At 41.2% G+C, this 19,568-nt stretch overlaps 1 protein-coding gene across 1 annotated transcript in view; it reads right to left on the bottom strand.

Annotated features, from left to right (window-relative positions):
- Positions 1 to 392: 392 nt before the first annotated feature.
- Positions 393 to 19,568, bottom strand: part of zmat4a (zinc finger, matrin-type 4a) — an 88,600-nt gene continuing 69,424 nt past the window's right edge. The window contains exons 5-7 of the mRNA XM_032579172.1: positions 18,483 to 18,704; positions 10,016 to 10,112; positions 393 to 1,041 (exon numbers count right to left, since the gene is read on the bottom strand). Coding sequence (XP_032435063.1) covers positions 1,014 to 1,041; positions 10,016 to 10,112; positions 18,483 to 18,704 — 347 coding nt within the window. The 3' untranslated portion in view covers positions 393 to 1,013. The remainder of the gene's footprint in view (positions 1,042 to 10,015; positions 10,113 to 18,482; positions 18,705 to 19,568) is intronic.

Genomic DNA, 19,568 nt, shown 5'->3' with positions numbered 1-19,568 from the left:
CCAGCAAAAATGGAGACGCTCGCTTCTCTTCCCCAGTGTTAGGATTCTGATCAAGTGGTTAATTTTCTCACGTTGTTCACCTTGGTGTGAAGGTTGTTGTAAATCTAGAATTGTCCCTCAAAGCTCCAACATTTGTGGATCCTTCGTTTAGCAGATTGATCCACCAACAAACAAAAGCAGCAAAAAACAAAAGAACAGACGCCGGGATTTAGAATCATACTAATCGTCTTGCAAAGAAAAGCTATTTTCGCTTAGCATAGTAAACAGACAGATACACTTTACAAAATAGGAAGAGTTCGAGCAGTGTTATTATTGCTATCAACCTATCTCAAGCTGCAAAAGGGTTTAGGGCTACGACAAGAAAGCACTGTATCCAGTAAAAGCTTTTCTGTGTGGGGAGTAAAAAAAAAAAAAAGACAGTGGAGAAGCCATATTTAATATCGAATGTATAATTAAAAATGTTTCATTTCTTTCAAGTAGTAGCAAACAAACCCTCATTTCCTCAGTTCAAAGCTCAGCATAAAGTTTCCGATGTTCTACTGAAAAAAAGTAGAGCTTTGTCCATGCATTTTTGGAGAAGCTGTTGAGCATAAGATCCACCCGGATGCTTTCTGTCAGACTGAGAGATGGAAAAGTAAACAAACGAACAGAGTTTCCAACGGAGCGTCAGAGCTCAGCGGTCAGAGCAGCCTGGTGATGCGGACGGAGGGCGAAGCGCTTCCTCTTGTTTTGATAGTGGAGATGGTCATGCGAAAGTTGTTCCAAATAACAATAATAATAATAATAATTAAAAAAAAAACACTCCTTTATAACTCCTCTTGGTCTGGGCAGCCGAAATACTCAGAGCAAGAAGAAAGAGAAAGAGAGAGAAAAGTAAAATAAAATAAAAAAACAACCTGAAATGATGATAAGGCGGCTGAATGAGCAGGACAGAGGCAGAGAAAGCAGGGCAAGCTGACCACAGCTTGTCTGACATCAATCCAGGAGTTGGTGTTTTCGTCAGCGTCCCACGCTCACTGGACACATATCTGATTCTTCAGACTGTCGGAGAAAAGCAGACAGAGACGAAGCCTCATTATCATCACAGCGGCCGCACAGAAACAGTTTGATACGTTTGCACTTTGCAGAAGATATGAACAGGAAAGCTTCAGTTCAACTGATTGTTGCAATATCTTAATGAGCAACAGATGCAAAGCATTCTGGGAGACATGTCCTCTGTCCACCTGGATCGTCTTTGCAGCTGCTGTATTTCACAGTAAAGCTCTGTGTATGTTTGAATCTGAGTCGCTCAGATCTGATGACATTAGGTTTGCAGTAAATCTGCAATTTCTGTTGTTTTTTTTCCTTCCCTTGCAGAAAAAGTAAAGCTTCTTTGCTGTTGTTATTTGTCTGATCATTAGTCTGAATTTTGCCAGTCTTTCCCACTTCTACCCAAAATATCTATGTGACCCTAAATTAATCAGAACAGTAAGTATTAGTAAAAAAAAAAAAAAAAAAAAAGGGAAAAATAATAACTGATTTTAAATGAATGTGGATCGGACTGATTTCGATCCACATTCGAAATTGGTCCGTTTTTGAATCGGAGCTTGGTTCTGGTTGTCATGGAATTTGCTAAACTGAAATAAAATAACCAACAAAAAAAGCTTCCTTATTTCTGCTTTGTAGCAACACAAATTCGAGATGTAAGATAATAACTGGAGATGCACCAATATGATATTAATACCTGCATCGGTCCTGATATTGAAAAAAAAAAAAATCTAGATCAGGTATCAGTGACAATGTGCTGAATCGATAAGGGCAGATCTATAGAGCTTTATTATATATTTTACATCATATTTAGAATTCCTAATTGCACTTTGTGAACCATCTGAAAGGTTTGTAGCAATTTATTTTGGACATGTTACACCAAAGCAGTCAACCTATTGGTTTTGTCAGTTTCAGTTGATTTTTTTTCACATTGGCTGATCTTCTCCTAATTGCACTGAGGGAACAAAATCAAATTGTTTTCACATGATTGACCAAGCCTGTGAAGCCGTTGGTGTATTTCAGTGTGCTGTGCTGGTGCGGAGTTATCAGATAAATGTGTCATTCAGAACAAAAGCAGAAACATTTTAAGTCAATGCAGCTGGTCTTCTGTTCGGGTCGGTACCGGCCGATGCCAAACCTCAGACATCGGTACCGTACTCCGAAGTGAAAAAGGTGCATCAGTGCTCTCCTAACAATAACCAGAGCTTGATAAGAGAAACAAATATTCCCACATATTATTCATAAGCATTAATAAAACACTCAATAACATTAAATAATAATGCAACACATCAAAGCCTGAATTGACATGAGCAACTTCACATGTATGGAGAGGTTCTTCCAGGTTTTATGGGTTAAAGAATTCGTTACACTTGCAAAAGCTTTTTTTTTTTTTTTTTTTTAAATGTTGGGAGTCTAAAAATCCTTGCTGCTGTTTGTTTTCTGCTCCATTAAACTGTCAGCTCTCAAATGTGCGTCCTCCCCACGCCCACAGCAGGGCAGGCTTTTAAAGGCGCACGGGGACGACACACACCTCACATCCAGCGTCGAAGCACTTCAGGACTACACAGATAAAAAAAAAAAAAAGCACATTTTATAAACTAATGTATCAAAAAAAAAGAAGCTCCAATTTGTTGTACGAAAACGAGAAAATGTCTCTAAACTTATTCTCATGGTGTAGATTACACAGCAGTTCAACTACCACTGGCCCAGAGCGACGATGCAACTTGACTGCCTCCGTCCCCCCCGGCCTGCTTCCCCCTTAACTCTGCGACTTATGCATTCTTGTGGTGTGTGACAAATTGTGTCAGCATATTATTCTGGCGAGGCGTTTTCATGCATAATTCATCCTGGAGCCTTCATTCTACACGGACGTCTTCAAATCCCTTTGAAGTTAATTCCCTCTTCTTGATAAATGGCCGCGCCCGCTCCAGCTGCGCTCCAGCTGATTGTCGGTGTTGGAAAAGTCACCTGTCCTAAACAATTTCGCCGTACAGTGTGGGAGTGGAGGAAAGATTCACATTAAAAGATCCACTGTGCAAAAGTATTAAACCAAGGAGAAGAAAACAAGCGGTCCCGCCCAGCTTTATGGCTGCTCATAAACAACTTAGGAAACGTTTAGGCACTACAGAACATTTTTTATTTTAAAAGATGATTTTGGTGGTGGAGGAGCAGCATTATGTGTTTTCCAGGCAGATAGAACCATTTTATAGCACAATCAAGTAACTATGTTACCTTCAGTTGATATAACAATCAAATATGACTTAAAAGAAATTTGCCTTTGTAACGTAACATCTTGCAATTGGATCTCTGTCTCTTTAAAAAGCGCTGCCCTTTCTGAAACTCCGCCTTCAGGAAGTTATCACAGCATGGCTCCTCTATTAACCCTTTAAAAGTGTTTTTTTTTACAGCGTTTCACTGAGCAGTAGCTCTTATAACGAGCCTGGGCCTTGAATTTATCACGTGGCTTAAGGAATATATCCTGAAAATCTGAGCTTCATAGGACGAACCTTTGTACTTTGATAGTTTTGTTTTTTCAAAATGTTGGTTTTATTCATAAGCCCCACCTACTTCCATCCAAAATTACCAGATTCAATTTTATTTTCTACACCACCTCTGACCAGGTTTATCTCTTTAAACTGTACAGCCGTTAACTGCTCATGGTGTGTGTGTGTGTGTGTGTGTATAATGCTGATAATCACCACAGCTTGGGAAGGACAGAGAACACTGGAGGTAGTATGCAGACAGGTTGTCATGATTTTTATTATTCTGCCTCACTTCCCTCAGTCATCAAGCCTCTAATTAATTCACCTGTGCTCAGAAAGATAAGTCAGAAACACAGCTGACCATGGAGCTGACCATGGAGCAACCCACTGTCAACATCCAAGTGGGGCAAGTCCCTGTAAGTTCACCTCCTTTGCATCTTTTTTTCCCGCCTCTCATTCTTCTGCTGAACGTCTCCCTGAGGCCTGCTGCTAGATGAGAGAGCAGCTCTCATTCATTTCATTCTCTCTATTCTTCCCTGGAGGGCAATCGAATATTCACTTTGTTCTCGCTCCCTTCCGGCTGGATATCATCTATCACCTGTGGACGGGGTCAGAACCCCCTCACAGGCCTGTCACAATAACAGTTGTACTGGATGATCAATTGTCCCAGACGTTATGGTGATAAACGATAATATTGTTATTTTGAGACCATTTTCAAGTAATATCATTGCAGTGGCATAATAAGGCGAGAACACATTCGCAAAGATAAATTAATTTTAATTTCCAATAACTATTTAACACTGGAAGTGAAAGACATTTTAAATATCTAAAACAAAAAAACTAAACAACAGAAACAACAAAGAAGATGAATTATGAAGTCTCTGTAAACAAAATTATCATTCAATAAAAAGGACACCAAAGAACCAGACTGAAGACTTTTGTCATCCAGGCTTTGGTAGGAACAGAAAGGGACAAGAGAAAAATGATAACTCATGCAAATGGAAATTATTGAGCTTGTTTTAATTAATTATACGATTAACTGAATTGTTGCTTGAATTGTTGCACCAGGCCCCCTTCCACCTTATAAGGGCATAGACAGGATGGATGGGTATTACTCAGTAGTTTTTGGTTAATCTTTGTAACTGATTTTTTAACATTTTTTTTATTGAGGTCTCTGGATCTAAGATTTCTGATCTGGTTTTTCTTTGCAATATTTTGGCACTTTTGGAAAGTCTTGTTAAATACTTCCTGTGGAGTTTGCCAGCACAAATTACAGTTGTTTTCATAGACAAAAGGTAATACAATCCTTCAATGCATTTCACTGCAAAAACACAAAATCTTACCAAGTATCTTAGTACACCTGAAATAAGACAAAGCTTGTCTTAAGTCAATATATTTTTTAATATTGATAAAAAAGTACTGGCAGATTATTTCATTTATAACAAGCCGTTTTGCCGATGAAATTATTTGCCAGTGGAACTAGCACCTTTTCATCAATTTTATGGAATCATTGACTTAAAACAAGCTCCTAAATCTGACTGAAAAGTTTCTTGTAAGTTAGTTTTGTCTTATTTCAGATGTACTAAGATATTTGCATTAGAAACTAACCAAAAATACTAGAGAAGATTTTTGTGTCTTTACATTGTTTCTAATAGTTACGTTGTTAAGGAACATTATTGCACTTTGTCCCTAATATCACAAAGTCCTCTTTTTAAAACAATGTGGCGCATTATGCAATATGCGATCACTAACCAGCTCCTGGGTTCATCCTAATCAATATGCTTCTAATAAACGCTGTAGGTCTTACATATAGACATTTTTGAAACTTTGGTCAATAAACGTCAGATATTTTGGTCATTTATTTGCCTATTCATCTTCACTGTCCTGATCCCCGCTACATAGATCATTCCACTTTATAGCCAACTCCCAGAAGATATCTAAGAGTTTACTTTACTGAAATATGAATATAGCTACAGGCTAGCACCTCTGACAGGACATCTGTCTGTGGTAAGGAACATTTACAGTGCAGGAGACATATCTCTCACTATGAAAAAGAGACAAAAAATATTAATTCCGACCACGGGATGGGCGACTGTGGCTCTTAGGGAAGAGAAAAAACGTCTTGTGATCGGAAGGTTGTGGGCTCAACTCCAGCTTCATGTCAATGTTGCCCTTGGCTCCTCAAAACCCAAGTTGTCTACTGAACTACTTAAGCTGTATTAATGTACAGGTTTGTAAGTGTGGTTAGGTGAATGTGGTGCTAGTGTAATGTGCTTTGAATAGTCCATATGACTGAAAAAGCTCTATATAAGTTCAATCCATTTACCATGAACTGTGTGGATAGGAATGGAAGCAGAAAGTCTTTAACGGCAAACCTAACTCAGTTCAGTCTGAAGGAATGGGCCAGAACGCCAACAAACTTTTGTGAGAGACCTGAAGAGAGGAAACCCAAAACGTCTGAATTTTTATTTTGTTTTTTTAAGTGGGCCTAATTCTCCTCCACAGAGACGAGCTGCTTATCGGTCTGCTAAGCCACGATCACTGCTCCAGAACTTGATGTGTGTGTGTTCCCGGCTCTGCTCCTGCAGACTGAGCAGCTCTCTGACAGCAGACAACATGTTCGCTGGTCCACTGCTAAACTACATGAGAAAGGTTGTTTGGAGTTTTCCATGATGCAAATTACGGGGCAGTCAGTGAATGCGGTCAGCTGTCAATCACACAACACTAGCGCGGATAGTGCTACTACAAACGCTGTGGCGGCTCTGAACCAGGTAGAGGCGCTGTAGTGGAGAGGCATTCGGATTTTCTCCCTTTCTCAGTAAAAATGTCTTATATGGAGCTTTTGCACAAAAGCAGCATAAATGCTATTTTTCATTTTGGGCCAGAGTGTTGGGCTGACTAACCAACCCTTCCATCTGTTTTACCTCCGCATGGCTAAATATACCCCATAAGACAGCGTGTCTGAGTTCCATTGCCTTTTTAATTCAATATGATGGTGTGACTCAGTAGATGACATGCCTCCATGCAGGTTGCTGTGCTCTGACTCACGCTGTCCTCCGCTCCGCCAGGAGAACATGGTATCAATGTGAAATAGACGCAGGCAGGTTAAATCTGTCCCGTTACGCGGCCTGACAGCCGCAGCAGCATTCTCACTGCTTCCCCATGTCATGTGCTGCGGTTACCCAACCAGAGATACTACGGCGCTATGCACTTTCTGCCCACTACGTGTTGTTTCTGTTTACCTCTGAACATGTCCAGCCAGCGCCTGTTACAGTCAGCCAGCTCAGAGGAATCAGCATTTCAAAGCAACTCTATCTGCATCATGAACGTTTGGTTTCTTTTTTAAAGATCATTGAGCCTTTTTCGAGATTATTTTTGGAATTTTGCCTAAATATCAAGACGAACATAATTTTGCTAAATAAACGCACAGATTTTAACAAGTGTCAGGGTAGAAACAGATATTTGCAAGGCCGCAGTTTGAACTACATTTTTGCCTACATTTGTTCTGCTAACAATGGAGCTTGGTTTGGTTGACCGTTTTAATCAAGTCTTATTGGCCATTTTCAATTATTTCTTCTCTAGACAGTGTAATTAATTAAGTGATCACTGCTAAAATAAGTGCTCCTCTTCTGATAATAAACCCCCGATGAGGTAATTTGAAAATAATTGTCTCCAGATAAACAACAAGACTGTAAACCAATTCTTATTCTTAATTAAGTCTTGAGCTAATCTAATTAGCTTAGAGCTAATTTGGCCCCAAACCAAATTCTTCAACACAAACCTTGGTTTTAAACAAACATATTCACATTGAGCTGTTATATTGCATCTAAATAATTACTTATGTTTTGTCTGGTGTTACGCAATTATAATTAGTTGACAGTTATTTTGGCCTCATTCTAATTTCCTCAAAATGAAACATTCACAGTTCATGCTGACCTGACATCATTGCATCATTTTATTGGTAACTGGATTTATTCTTATTTATTCCTTAAGGTATTTTGTTTTTGGTTTTCATTGCTCTGTCATTTTTACTCTTCAGTTTAGTTGAGTGTAACTAGCTTAGGTAGTTAATTGAAATGTTTTAGCTGTAAGGTTGAACATATTTTTGTTAAATTGTTACATTTGAGGTTAGTTGTCTGTGGTTATCTCTGTGCAGAGACGTGTAGGTTTGGTTATCAACAGAAAAAGTGAAGATTTTGTCAGCAAAGGTGAATTATTTTTTCCTCTTTGTTCTTAAAGGGACAGTATCATGTGTTTTCCAGGCACATAGCGCCAGCTTATAACACAATCAAGTAAATATGATATGTTCAGTTGTTATAAAATGCTATATAGATCAAACATGACGAAGAAATGTGACCTTTTAAATTAACATCTTGAAATTGGGCCTCAGTCTCTTTAAAAACTCCTGATCTTTCTAAAACTCCGCCTTCAGGAAATCATCACAACATGGCTTCTCCATGGTTGCCATGGGAGATCAAAGGATTTCTCAAACATGCATGAAAGAGTCAAGGCAACACTCCATGAGGGAATCACATTATAACATGATGTAACGCTCAAAAAGTTGATTTTACATAATGCTGCCCCTTTAAAGATAAATGTCACAAATTCAATCATTAGCTCTTCACCATGAAAAAAAATATTTTCCACAGCTACTTTTTTATTTTTATTTCAGTTGCTAAGAGAAATATACATTTGAATGTACATTTTAACGGCCTCAGCAGATGAGCAATTAAATTGTGGAAAATGTTTATGAAATCCAACCAGTCAGGATTCATGTGGCAGCACGATGTAGAGCAGAGGTATTCAATCAAAAACTCTGAGCACTAACAATGTGGTGTGTGAGGGCATGAAAGTTAACCACAGTGACCCTGGATAGAGATCCAATGACTCTTACAAAGTGCAGCAGACACCCGTGGCTAAACCATGGAGCCTGTTAAGTGACTGTCACATCTCCCGATGCCGGCATTTCATTGGAGGGTAGCAGCCAGAAAACAGCCGGGAGAATTAAATCCTGGACATTCACACCTGCTGCCCTGGACCAACTCAACGTCCCCCTGCAAAGTTCTCCTACTGAAGCTGCTTAAGGCCAAGTGGCCGCTGCAGAGGATAATTAAGACTAAAAACCAGGCTAATGTTTTCTGTGTGAATTCTACGGTGGTCGACAGCAAATTACAAAACCTGCTGCAAAAACACAAGAATGATGCAAACTCCAAAACACACACACACACACACAAAAAAAAACAAATGCAATGGAGAAATGCTGCAACCACAGGAAATAATAGAAGCAAAACGAAAAAATAACAAAACAACAGCAATTTGGTTGATGGCCAAATCATAGGGCCAGATTCACACAGGATATCATGATTTAACTGGATGAACACGACAAACAATAAAGAAATGGTGAATAATATGTTGTTGTTTTTTTCTCAAATGCGCAGCTTTTTACAATAATTTCAAACAGAATATTTACATCGATAATGTTACCTACTTCAGACTCCCCCTAGCCTGGCCATTCCCTTCCTTCAGCTCAATCTCACTCAATTCTCATCACCCTTCAGACCTCACTCTAAAATTTCTCCCATTTACGTAGATTCTCTCCAGCAGAATTTCTACAGAATGTTCTCTTATGCAGGAGAACAGAAGAAGTTGCACTGTTTGTTGTTGTGAGTTGTAGACGACCTGTAGTTTTAGCAAGGAAGTGAACGGAGCCATTCAGTGTTGGTCACTCTTCCACATATTGATCTAACATCAACAGCCGACTCATTCGACTCTGCGCTTCTCTCTTTGCAGTGGAGGATGGTTGTTTACGGAGGGTAACTTCCGGTAAGCTTCATACCGTCAAACTGGCACATTAACAATTGGGTAAAATGTAAAACTTTGACAGAGTGCATGTCTGCAGGAAGCTATCATTTCTCCATAACAGTGGGCTGGTTTTTACCAGGATAGACGCCCCCTAGCGGTCTGGAGCACTTCTGTTTTGTGAAGCATTTGATACTTGCTGTTATGAAGCTCAGGTTATTTTTTTTGTTTTTAGTAGAATATACCAGGGTTTCCTTCAGTCTGTTCACAAGAAAACTACGAGATTGCTTAACACTGTATTATTTATTGGACGGACAAGCTGGGATGCAGATCTTTGCCAGGCTTTTTTATTTATATATATATATATATATTAGCATATGTCTTGACAGCAGTCTAGCAGAAACCGAGATCCAGTGAAGAGCTCGCTTGCTGTGACCGGACTCTCGGCCGGAGCTCGTCTCCTGCGGGTGCCACGGCCACCAGTTAGTTCCAGCACGAGAAAGAAAAACGCGCTCAATTAAAGCAAAACGAGTCCATCTGAAATTCCTGTGGCAGCTGTGCAGCTCGTTACAATATTCTCATCATGTATGCATGCGCCGTTTGAAACGCCAGATGAAAGCAAAGACAACACATGCTGGTGTGGACGGAGCGCGGAGGCTTTTAGCTCTTCACGGCGTGGCGGCCGTGCGGCTGCGTGACGCACTCACTTGTTTTGGTGCTTGGAGCCCTGCAGGTGCGAGTGGTACTGCGCCACCGAGTTGAGCGTGACGCCGCAAACTTCGCAGGTGTAGCTCCGCTTCAGGCCTGCAAGCAAGCACAAACACACGGAACGAATCAATTCAGGAAACACACACCGGCTGCTTCTCAGCCTTCATTACGCCGGACTGACGCGTCTTAAATCATGATGTGGGAATGTGACTTTCACTCTATTGCGCAGTCGGTACATGGACAAGCCATCCAAACCAGAGAAGCAATTTTGCAAGGGGAAAAAAAAAAATTGAAACGGATGATTGATTTATGCAAAAGGATTTTCATCTCGCAGGTGGACTTGCAGTGTCTTTTTCATGATCGCAGGCGGCTGGTGATGGAGTGGAAAAAAATCTATTAGACTTGCACCTACAGCAAGGATGGAAGACTCCCGGAAATTGCATTTCACAGTTTCATCTCAGAGCATTTGGTTTTGTTTCTCAGCACAGAAATATTTGGATGTGGACTTTTAGGTTGCCACGTTTAAACCACTTTAATTGAACTCTGGCTTGTTTGCCGACGAAGTCCGACTCGTTTGCGGAGGTGTGCCTTTTTGTTCAAACTCTGACCAGAAAAGCAAACTCTGTTCCTGCTTCCTGTCGTCTTCGTTGTCGTTTTGACAAGAAGTAACATCCGGCTGTTGATCACATGACTCATGACGTGAAAAGAGTGTTTCCTTTGCAGGTTTGCGATATACATCTATTTTAGTACGGCTGAAAAAAAAAAAACCCACCTAATCCTAGTGCAGAAGCTTTTATCGAAAGTTTTTTTTTTTGCTGTGTTTTCATTCAGTAAATTATCTTTGTAATTTCCATTTGTGAAATTTTATGGGAAACGTATTTACAAAATTTATAGGCATTATGCTGGGTAAAGGGCAAAATGCCCTACGACAAAAAAAACCTACGTTAAAATGGAGGCAGTTTTTTTTTCTAAAGTCAAACCTCTGCTAGTTTCCCCACTTTTTAACTCCTCCAACAAATGAAAATTGCACTCAGAGTTTCTGCTGTGCCTCAAATGTTTTCTCTGTAGGTTCTTTTCTCAGCATGTGTTTCATACAGGAAGATGTTTGGTGGCACACAACCCCCTTCCTCTATTTCCTGCATAGCTAGCCACTCGACAAAAGCAAGACAACAGCTAAACGGTTAATAAAATATTAAACTTTGACCTCCAGCTGAAGCTGTTTTAAAATGGTAAAAGTCCTCTGGGGACATTGACTCCTCACAAGCTTGGACAAGAACGTAACAATGAAAAACCTTGGTTGACTTTACCTTTACTAAATTTGGTTTATTTGCGCAAAACAAACAAAAAAATAATAATCTGTGATTGAGCTTTATCTGAGCAGCAACAAGAACTCCATGTCTGAACACAATTCAAACGAACCCGGATCTGTCAGCATTATTTGGCGTCCAGAAATGCTAATAAGTTGCTAATTTCCTTTTAATTTAATCACACACCAGCAGCCTTTTCACTGAGATTACAGATGCGTCGAGTGTTGCTGCGAATTGTGAGCAGCCCGCGTAATCGCTGTCGTGTCGCACTAATCTTATTGCGGCATGAATAATGGTCCACTTGATTGCCTTGCTCTCAAAATTAAGTTAGCTTCCCCATTCGCGGGGCTCGCAGCGAAAGGCCCGAGAGAAAATAAATGTCACTGTGCTCTCATTGAGTCACATTTCCATATCCTCCTGCATCTGATAAAACGTTTACAGAATCATGTGTCACCGTAGATTGAGCTGCTGAAATTTAGAAAGGAGAGGTTTTATTTCCCCCCTCTTCTTTCTTCTTTCAACGTGTTGACAGGAGGGGATGGAAATCTGCAATTTCGTAGCGGTTTTCTTCTGAGACGGCGGTGTCAGCTGTTTTCCCTCTAACATTTTGACAGAGAGCAATATTTCCCCCGGAGAGAGCAGCAGCAAATCCCCCCCTTCTGCCCCCCGCCGATAAGCTTTCACCGTCGGCGCCACACGCAGTCGGCAGATGACACAAACGTTTTGCAGCAGGTAGCTCTTCGAGCCGCTTTTCAGACTCTTTTCCAAAGGCTGAGATGTGACGCAGCGGCTCCAGGAATCAGTCAGTGCCGTCCACCTGTAGCCGCTGCCTTGTGACGACGAGCTGCATGAGCAGTGGAGCGCCGGCGGCCCCGGGGCCTCGGCAGGCTCTCCCCTCCATCACCTTTACTTCCTGCCCTCGGGGACGCCGCCGATGAGTCACTGGAAACTCGTCTGTGGAGTTGTGAAATGGAGATGCGGCTCAGGAGGGGAAGAAAAATGGGCTCCCGGTGTCATTTATATGGATAAGGACGGAATTTCTCTTCTTTTTTTTCTCTATATGAATACTGGAACAGATTGTGGAGCTGATGAATGTGGAAACAAATTTCCTCTGATGTGTTCCATCTTTATTTAATCTTCAGCTAAAGTTTGGAAAGAAAGTAGCCCGACTATAAACTGCAAAAACAAAACAAAAGCATGTTAAAACTGTATAAAATCACAATATATCTTGAAGTCAGCCCTCCTGTTGGGGTTATTTCAGCTTACGCACACACACACACGTTTGTTTTTCTAATCATTTAAGACATTTTCTTTATTGACTTCCATTCATTTTAGTAACAGTATTATTGCGTAACCCTAACCAGGCCTGACCTCTAAATGACCCCACCTATGTCGCATCGGGTGTCACAGTTGCGTTCAGAAACGTCGCAGACTTTCAGACAACATTCACAGATACAGGCTTTCTGAAGACAAAAACAGAGATCTTGTTCAAAGTATCGGCCACCATACAGGTTTTAAAGATATTGAAATTGATGAACTAAAATTCCAGCAAAAAATTAATTTTCCCATAATGAGCGAATGTTCGGAGTGAACGTTCGACAACGTTTGGCGAACGCAAAGTCAGAAATGTTTGACATTCGACTCTTAAACTACCTTCGGCGGATGTAGACTGAACGTTTGCTCGTTAGCTGGTTGTCATCTTGAAGTGAAAGTGAACGTTAAAGAATCACTGATAGAGATGCTCTATTTGGTTATCTATCAATGATTAATCATTCATTTCAGCAAAGCAATTATTCACTTATATTATAATGGCAATCTGAAATCTGAAAGGGCGCGCGCTAAATCCCAGTGTGGACCAACCTATTTGTTTGGCTGAATCACAAGAGCGACATGTTTTAAAGTAGACCGCAGCATGAAATGGACTTCCATGGTGAAATCATCTCTCAAAAGTGTTTTCATCTCCTTGAAGAAATAAAACGGTCGCACTCGCCAAATCCCAGATAAGACCGGTCTCTGAATTTGTGCAGAAAGCAAAGATTAAATATCCTGAAGCGGTCGCGCATTAGCCGGGAGCATCTCTGAATCGAACGTCAGATTGAAAAGCCGTCGTCCTTTCTTCCTTTCCTAAGAGGACCTTGATAAGCTCAGTCTCTGAGTCTGCCACCGAGGCTGCTTTAGGTCTATGTTTATTGCCACAGGGAGCGCTGAATGCAAAGCATGGCCATGAGCAACAGCTTGATAACTGCAACTTGTGAGCTTCGACAGCGGCTCTGAGAAGGTGAAGAACAGAGCGCTAAATCATGTCTGCCACGGCCGCGTCTCCAATTAACAGCTGTGATGGGCTCAGAAGAAACCCGGTACGTCTGCCGGGATGTTTGGCAGAGTGAGGACTGACCTCCGCTGTCTGAGGAGAGAGAACGGACAAAATGAGGAAACACTCTTCAGTTCACAGTCACCCGAGAAACGACAAAACACCGAGGGACGGTGTAGTTGCTAGGACGCTGATCCATGACGACACGGCTGATTGGGTTCAGACAATGTGTAATGACTCTGGTCTTTAATGTTGTCAAGAGGCCAGTTTAGATTTGTGAGTCAGGCTGAGTTATGGTAAATGTCCTGTACTTGTAAAGCTTCAGTCACTCACCTATTCACACACATCCACACACTGATTTTCAGCGCTGCTGCTGCGAGGCGTGGTAGAAAATGCCGGAATTTCTTTGACTTCTGTGCACTTTGAAGCAATTTGTCAGAAATCCGTGAGGCCTGAAGTAAACCCGAGCAGGCTCTGTGAAAGCAGACCCTCGTGGCTACAACCTGACCGAAATCCAGGACGGCAGAGCCGAATCTGCGGTTATGAGGACGAGGTGAAAAAAAAAACTGAACAAATGACGCCTTCTTACACTTCTGAACAGAACTCAGATTTTTCTGCAAACTAAAAAGTTAAGATGTGTTTTTAGGTACATGTGCAAAGCCTGAAAAGTAGTCAATTTTGTCGTCATGGTAACTCGAAACTCCAGCAGATGTAATAGCACACATCTGAAGTCTAAACAGAAGTAGAATCACTAAGAAGGAGCTGAAGTAAAAGTTGAGAAAAGGAAATAAAGAAACGCACACGATTCTGCATTGCAAAAGAAAATACTTTAGGAGAAAGTCTGCGTTCAAAGTAGAAAAGACAATATATGAATATCCAGACCAGACTCAGAGCGATGTCAAACGGGATTACAATCGTGTGTAAGACAAAGACACTTGGTAAGATGTGTTTCTGCAGTGCGCTGATTAGGACTGAAGAGGCAAATCATCCCAACAGGAAAAATCAGCAGTGCCTGCATGTGGAGAGGAGAATTAGCTGCAGACAGGCGGACAGCACCGAGAAGGGACGAAGGAGGGAATGTTGGATGAAGAAAATCTCTTTCCCACCTCTCGGCATCATTCTTCCCTTCCGTCTCTAACTATTTTTCTCTTCTCTCGTTGGCGTTTCTGTTCAGCCACACACTTTCTCCGACACCCCGCTGCTGTCCTCGCACACCTCTCAGATAGCAGAGCAGACGTGCAATCAGACACTGAATGTTGCCATAGGATGAAATATGCATCAGCTTCCATAAAGACGGAGTTTAACGCGGTGCTGCCGAGCAGAAAGTTGATGGCAGGAGAAACAGGAGCTGGAGAAGAAAGACAAAGACGGGAAGGTGGCGGCGGGGCCGAGGGCTCCATGAAAAGGCCTTCTGGGGGTTCAGCTTCTAGCTCAGATAACCAAACGATTGAACGACAAACTTTTATTCGTTACAAAGGAGCCGGTTTACTGTGCAGGTTTCTGACGAGTGCACCGTACAGCACTGACCCTTCGCAAATACGTAACCTCATGTTGTTGGTTTTGTCAAGTTGCCTTTGCCAGCGTCGTCGTGGCTTCCGACTTGTTCGCGTCGCGACAACTTGTCTGTAGAAGTCGCACACTTAGTTGAGGCTGTTAAGACAGCTGTATGTACAAAACTTGGAATTAATGCCATATAATCCCGTCTCCTCCCTGACATGTTTGTTGATTTGATCAAGTCGGAGGATTCAGGCCATTTGATTTATATGACTATGTCATAAACGGCGCGCAAACCGATGTGCAGCACCTTATGACCATTTTTTACAGCGATATCAACTAAATACAGCAAAATTAGGCTACCTCTATGAGTTTATTTATTCATTTATTTTTTACTTGTTCAAGGGTCAACAGAGAACATCGAAGGAAGGAAGGTAGGAATGAAAGTAGATAGGTGGTAGAAGAATTGTTTTTTTTTAACATTTTGGACGCTGTAGTCTTTTTTCTCGTGTCCCATCAGATGATTTATTGAAGCAAAAATATAACCCAAGTGGGCCAAGAGAAGCACGTTGCTCCTCTATTGCTGCTAGCCGATTTTGCTCATGCATCAGATTTACAGGCATGTCGGAAACACGTGAACTCAACGCTCTGACTCTGGACTTTTTGCGTGCACAAAAATTGAGAGAGTGTTAAAATGATTAACAAATTCAAATGTATGTTAATTGATCAAATTAAGGTAATGTGGGCCCTCTGGAAAAGAAACTGCCCACACCTGGTGTAGATGGTCCAGGAGGACGACCATACGGCGCAAGGCAGGGAGAAGTGAGAAGAACCGATGCAGGTGTCTCAGTTTTTAGAAATTAAATTAACGTCCCGTGAATACGCCTGTTCGCGTGACGAGTCATTAAAAATCACGGCAGCGATGGATGCAAACAAATACATGAAGAATATTCATAATGCCGCCACGGCTTTAGTGCTGATCATCTATCGGCCAATCAGAGGAAACATTATTCAGTTGCCTGATACTGGTGAGTGGCTGCATATGCAGCGATTTGGGGAAATTGCAGCGTGATTTAACAGAAGAGCTGTGGATTCAACACGTTCAAACGACTCAACTTTTTATGTACTGTGACGCCTGGAGGAGCCAGCTGCACACTGACTGAAAAACACAAAAGCTAACCGTCATCCTCCGACCACTTCCTGTCATATTCTTCTTCTTCGTTTTCATCAGTAGTAACATCCGGCTGTTGATCATGTGACTGGTGTGACGCGCAAAATGTTTCCTTGCAGTTTTGTGAATTACATCTATTTTGATACAGCTGAAAAAAACCACCTCATCCTGATTCAAAAAAGTTTTTTGTTTTGTTTTTTTTAAACTGTCCACGTTTTCACCAAGCAAATTTGTTTTCAGAATTTCAATTTTGAAACGCAGCTATTGTTTGTAGATGAGACCAACTACAGTGGTGTCTTCTGTACGGCAGGAGTTTCAAAGGAGGTTTACCTGAGCTGCAGTCATTTACGAGCAGAGAGAAAAGGAGAAAAGGGGAGAAAACAGGCCCCTGGGGGACTGCGGTGCTCGTGGTTCCAGGACAGGAAGGAAGATCCGTCACCTGTCACTGCCAGTTAGTCAGGAAGCGGAAGATTCCCAGACAGGATGCTGTACAAACTACTAACCAGGTCTTAACTAATGAGCGAGAGCCTGATCAGTTTAGAGAAGTTCCTGCTCTCCTCTCAGCCTTCGCTGGCTTAAATGATTTTGTGAAACTCTTATTGACGCACAGTGACAGGGAGACAGGCAACCAAGGCAATTCTGTTCCTCTCTTGTAAAACAGTAGCAGCCTGTCAGGCTGGGGGAAGTAAACAAAGTCCCACTGACAGTCGCAGCACAAGTCAAGAGTTCAGATTTACAGTGAGACGGGCTTCAGGTTTATGGGCCCGTCTGGATCACACACCCAACATGTTTTCAGTGGAGGAAATGATTTGATGGTAATTTATTACCATCAAATCAGCTTGAAGCACAACTTGATGAGCCACATGCGACGCATTAACACTGGTTAGCTTTCTATATGGCGTCTGATTAGATGGATCATTAATATTTATAAAAGCACTTTCCTTAACAGCGAAATGGAAAACAGATGAGGTGGAAATTAGCCGGGCACAAACTATGCGCATCTGCATATTTGAAGCAAACGTTTGGCCAGTCAGTAAGATTTGAAACAGTTACAGGTTCTCAGATACAATTTAGTTTTTAGTCATTTTAAGAAAAGAACAGCCGTTGCTGTATTTTAGAAACTGCAGGACTCCAGAGAGCCTGAAGATTTTCTGCTAGAGAGCAGAATCCGTATGGGACAGGATTTTAAAACAATAATCTACGGGTTTATTGTTTTACAACCATTGCAGCAACCAAAAATGTAATAAGGGTTGAGAAGGTAAAACCTACGAATGAAATAACTATGGATTTTTTTTATTTTTAGTATGATGAAGCCTATGCAGTTTTTTATATTTACGAGACTATGGGCAAAGCATAAAAAAAAAAAATCATTTGAAAATGTAATAACCTCAGAGTACGATGGTAATAACATTGCTTTTCTTTGGGAAGACGATGTCCTGAAAACAATGTGGGTTACATTGATAATATGAGACAGATTCCAGTTTGTTCATATAAATAATAAATCTTCTTCACACTCCAGGGTTACTTGTTAAGGACCACAGGACTCTATGCTTGGACCAATCCTTTATTTATATTTCCAATAGGAAAAACCGTCAGACAACATGGGATAAATTTCCACTGCTATGCTGATGGTTCTCCACCACATCCATCCACAAAATCTGATAAATCGATTTATCTTGAAGATATAAAAACCTGAATGACACTAAACTTTCTTTGTGTAAATTCTGACGGGACAGAAGTTGCCATCTTTGGAGCAGAACCTCAGAAAAAAGAACCTGGTTACTCTGTCACTCCATCTGGACGGCGTTAAAACTGGCCTCCGGTAATAAAGCAGAGAATCTCAGTTTGACATGGGATCTGAATGAAATGTCCTGGTCCAAAATAACAGATTTCCTTCTTTTATCTCCAGAATGTTGCCCAAATTAGAATCGTCCTGTCCAGGAGTTATTCCTCATGGAGAAGCACTATTATATTTTGTGACTTGCAAAACTAAAATCGGCATACGTGCACTGAGAGGAAAAGATGGACAAAGAATTATACATCCTTTTTTTTCCACACACAAGTATGTAGATTTGTTTGGCAGCATTTCTGTTGGATCATGGACCTTAAATGTAAGTTTTCCTTGTGTCTGACTCTGAACCGTTTTTGTACTCGTACTTAAGAATTTGGAGAGGTGTCCGTACCTTTCATTTCCCCCATGTCCAGGGTCTGGCCCAGCTGCTCCAGCAGATCAGCTCTGGTGGCGTTCTTCTTGTGCTTCTTCCCGTCGTAATGCTGCTGAGCCATGCCGGGGTTGTTGAACCAGGCGTTGCACAACTGGCAGTAGCGATCTGAGTCGCGGCGCTGTCGCGGTGACATCATGGGAGACGTTTCTGGGGAGTTCTTCACATCGCTGTGGGACGCCTCTGATAGGAAAACCAGGGGAAAAAAACCCAAAAGTGATCATAAACTCTCCTCAGAAAGTCTTCAATTTGGTCAGCAAGTTTAAAGAAATGGTTTACCTGCAGTGAAGCTACAGGTAAATCTTATTTGTCGATGCATCAATGTCAGGCTGATTTAGGTCTGTATGTTATGTCTACCGCTTCCTATTTTGCCGTGCATGCTGGTGTTTTGTAGAACGCTTGCTGCAGAGGTTTCACCGAAAGAAAACAAAGTTGAATTTCATCGAACATCGAAGTCCTTTCATGGATCCCGTTCTGAAAAGTCGCTGTGCATTAATGGTGTGGAATTCACAGTGTTCTGCTGCAACACGACCAGGGACGTTACTTTTATGTAATGATCGTGTGACCATTCGGTCTTTCCAATCCTCTACGAGGCGGTCAGATAATTCTTAGCCAAATTACTCAGACAGCCAGAAAAACCCAAGATGAGCTTCGTCCTTCATGTATCCCTTGGTAAGTGAAGCATAATATGAGATAAAGTTATATAATTGTGTCATTTCTGTGTTGTTTGTGATATAAGAGCATTGATTTTTTTTTTCCACAAAAAATGAAAGCCAGATGCAAAATAATCTGACAAGTAATCAAATCTGAGACGTAAAATGAAAAAAATAAAAAAAATAAAAATTATAGGGGCTGGAAAAAATGCCAACAACTAAATTCAGTTCAGTCTGAATGTCTTTCATACTTTTTCTATTGTGATTTCACTAAAATAATAATTTTCAGAACAAAACTCTATTTTATGGCCAAAAACAGAGAATAGCATGAAATACATTCATGCGTTTATGACAAACAGACACTGACCTTGTTTTAGTAACAAAGGTTCTTACT

Source organism: Xiphophorus hellerii, chromosome 12 (genome assembly GCF_003331165.1).
Source record: "Xiphophorus hellerii strain 12219 chromosome 12, Xiphophorus_hellerii-4.1, whole genome shotgun sequence".
Lineage (NCBI taxonomy): Eukaryota > Metazoa > Chordata > Actinopteri > Cyprinodontiformes > Poeciliidae > Xiphophorus > Xiphophorus hellerii.
This window is presented reverse-complemented; position numbering and strand designations above follow the sequence as displayed.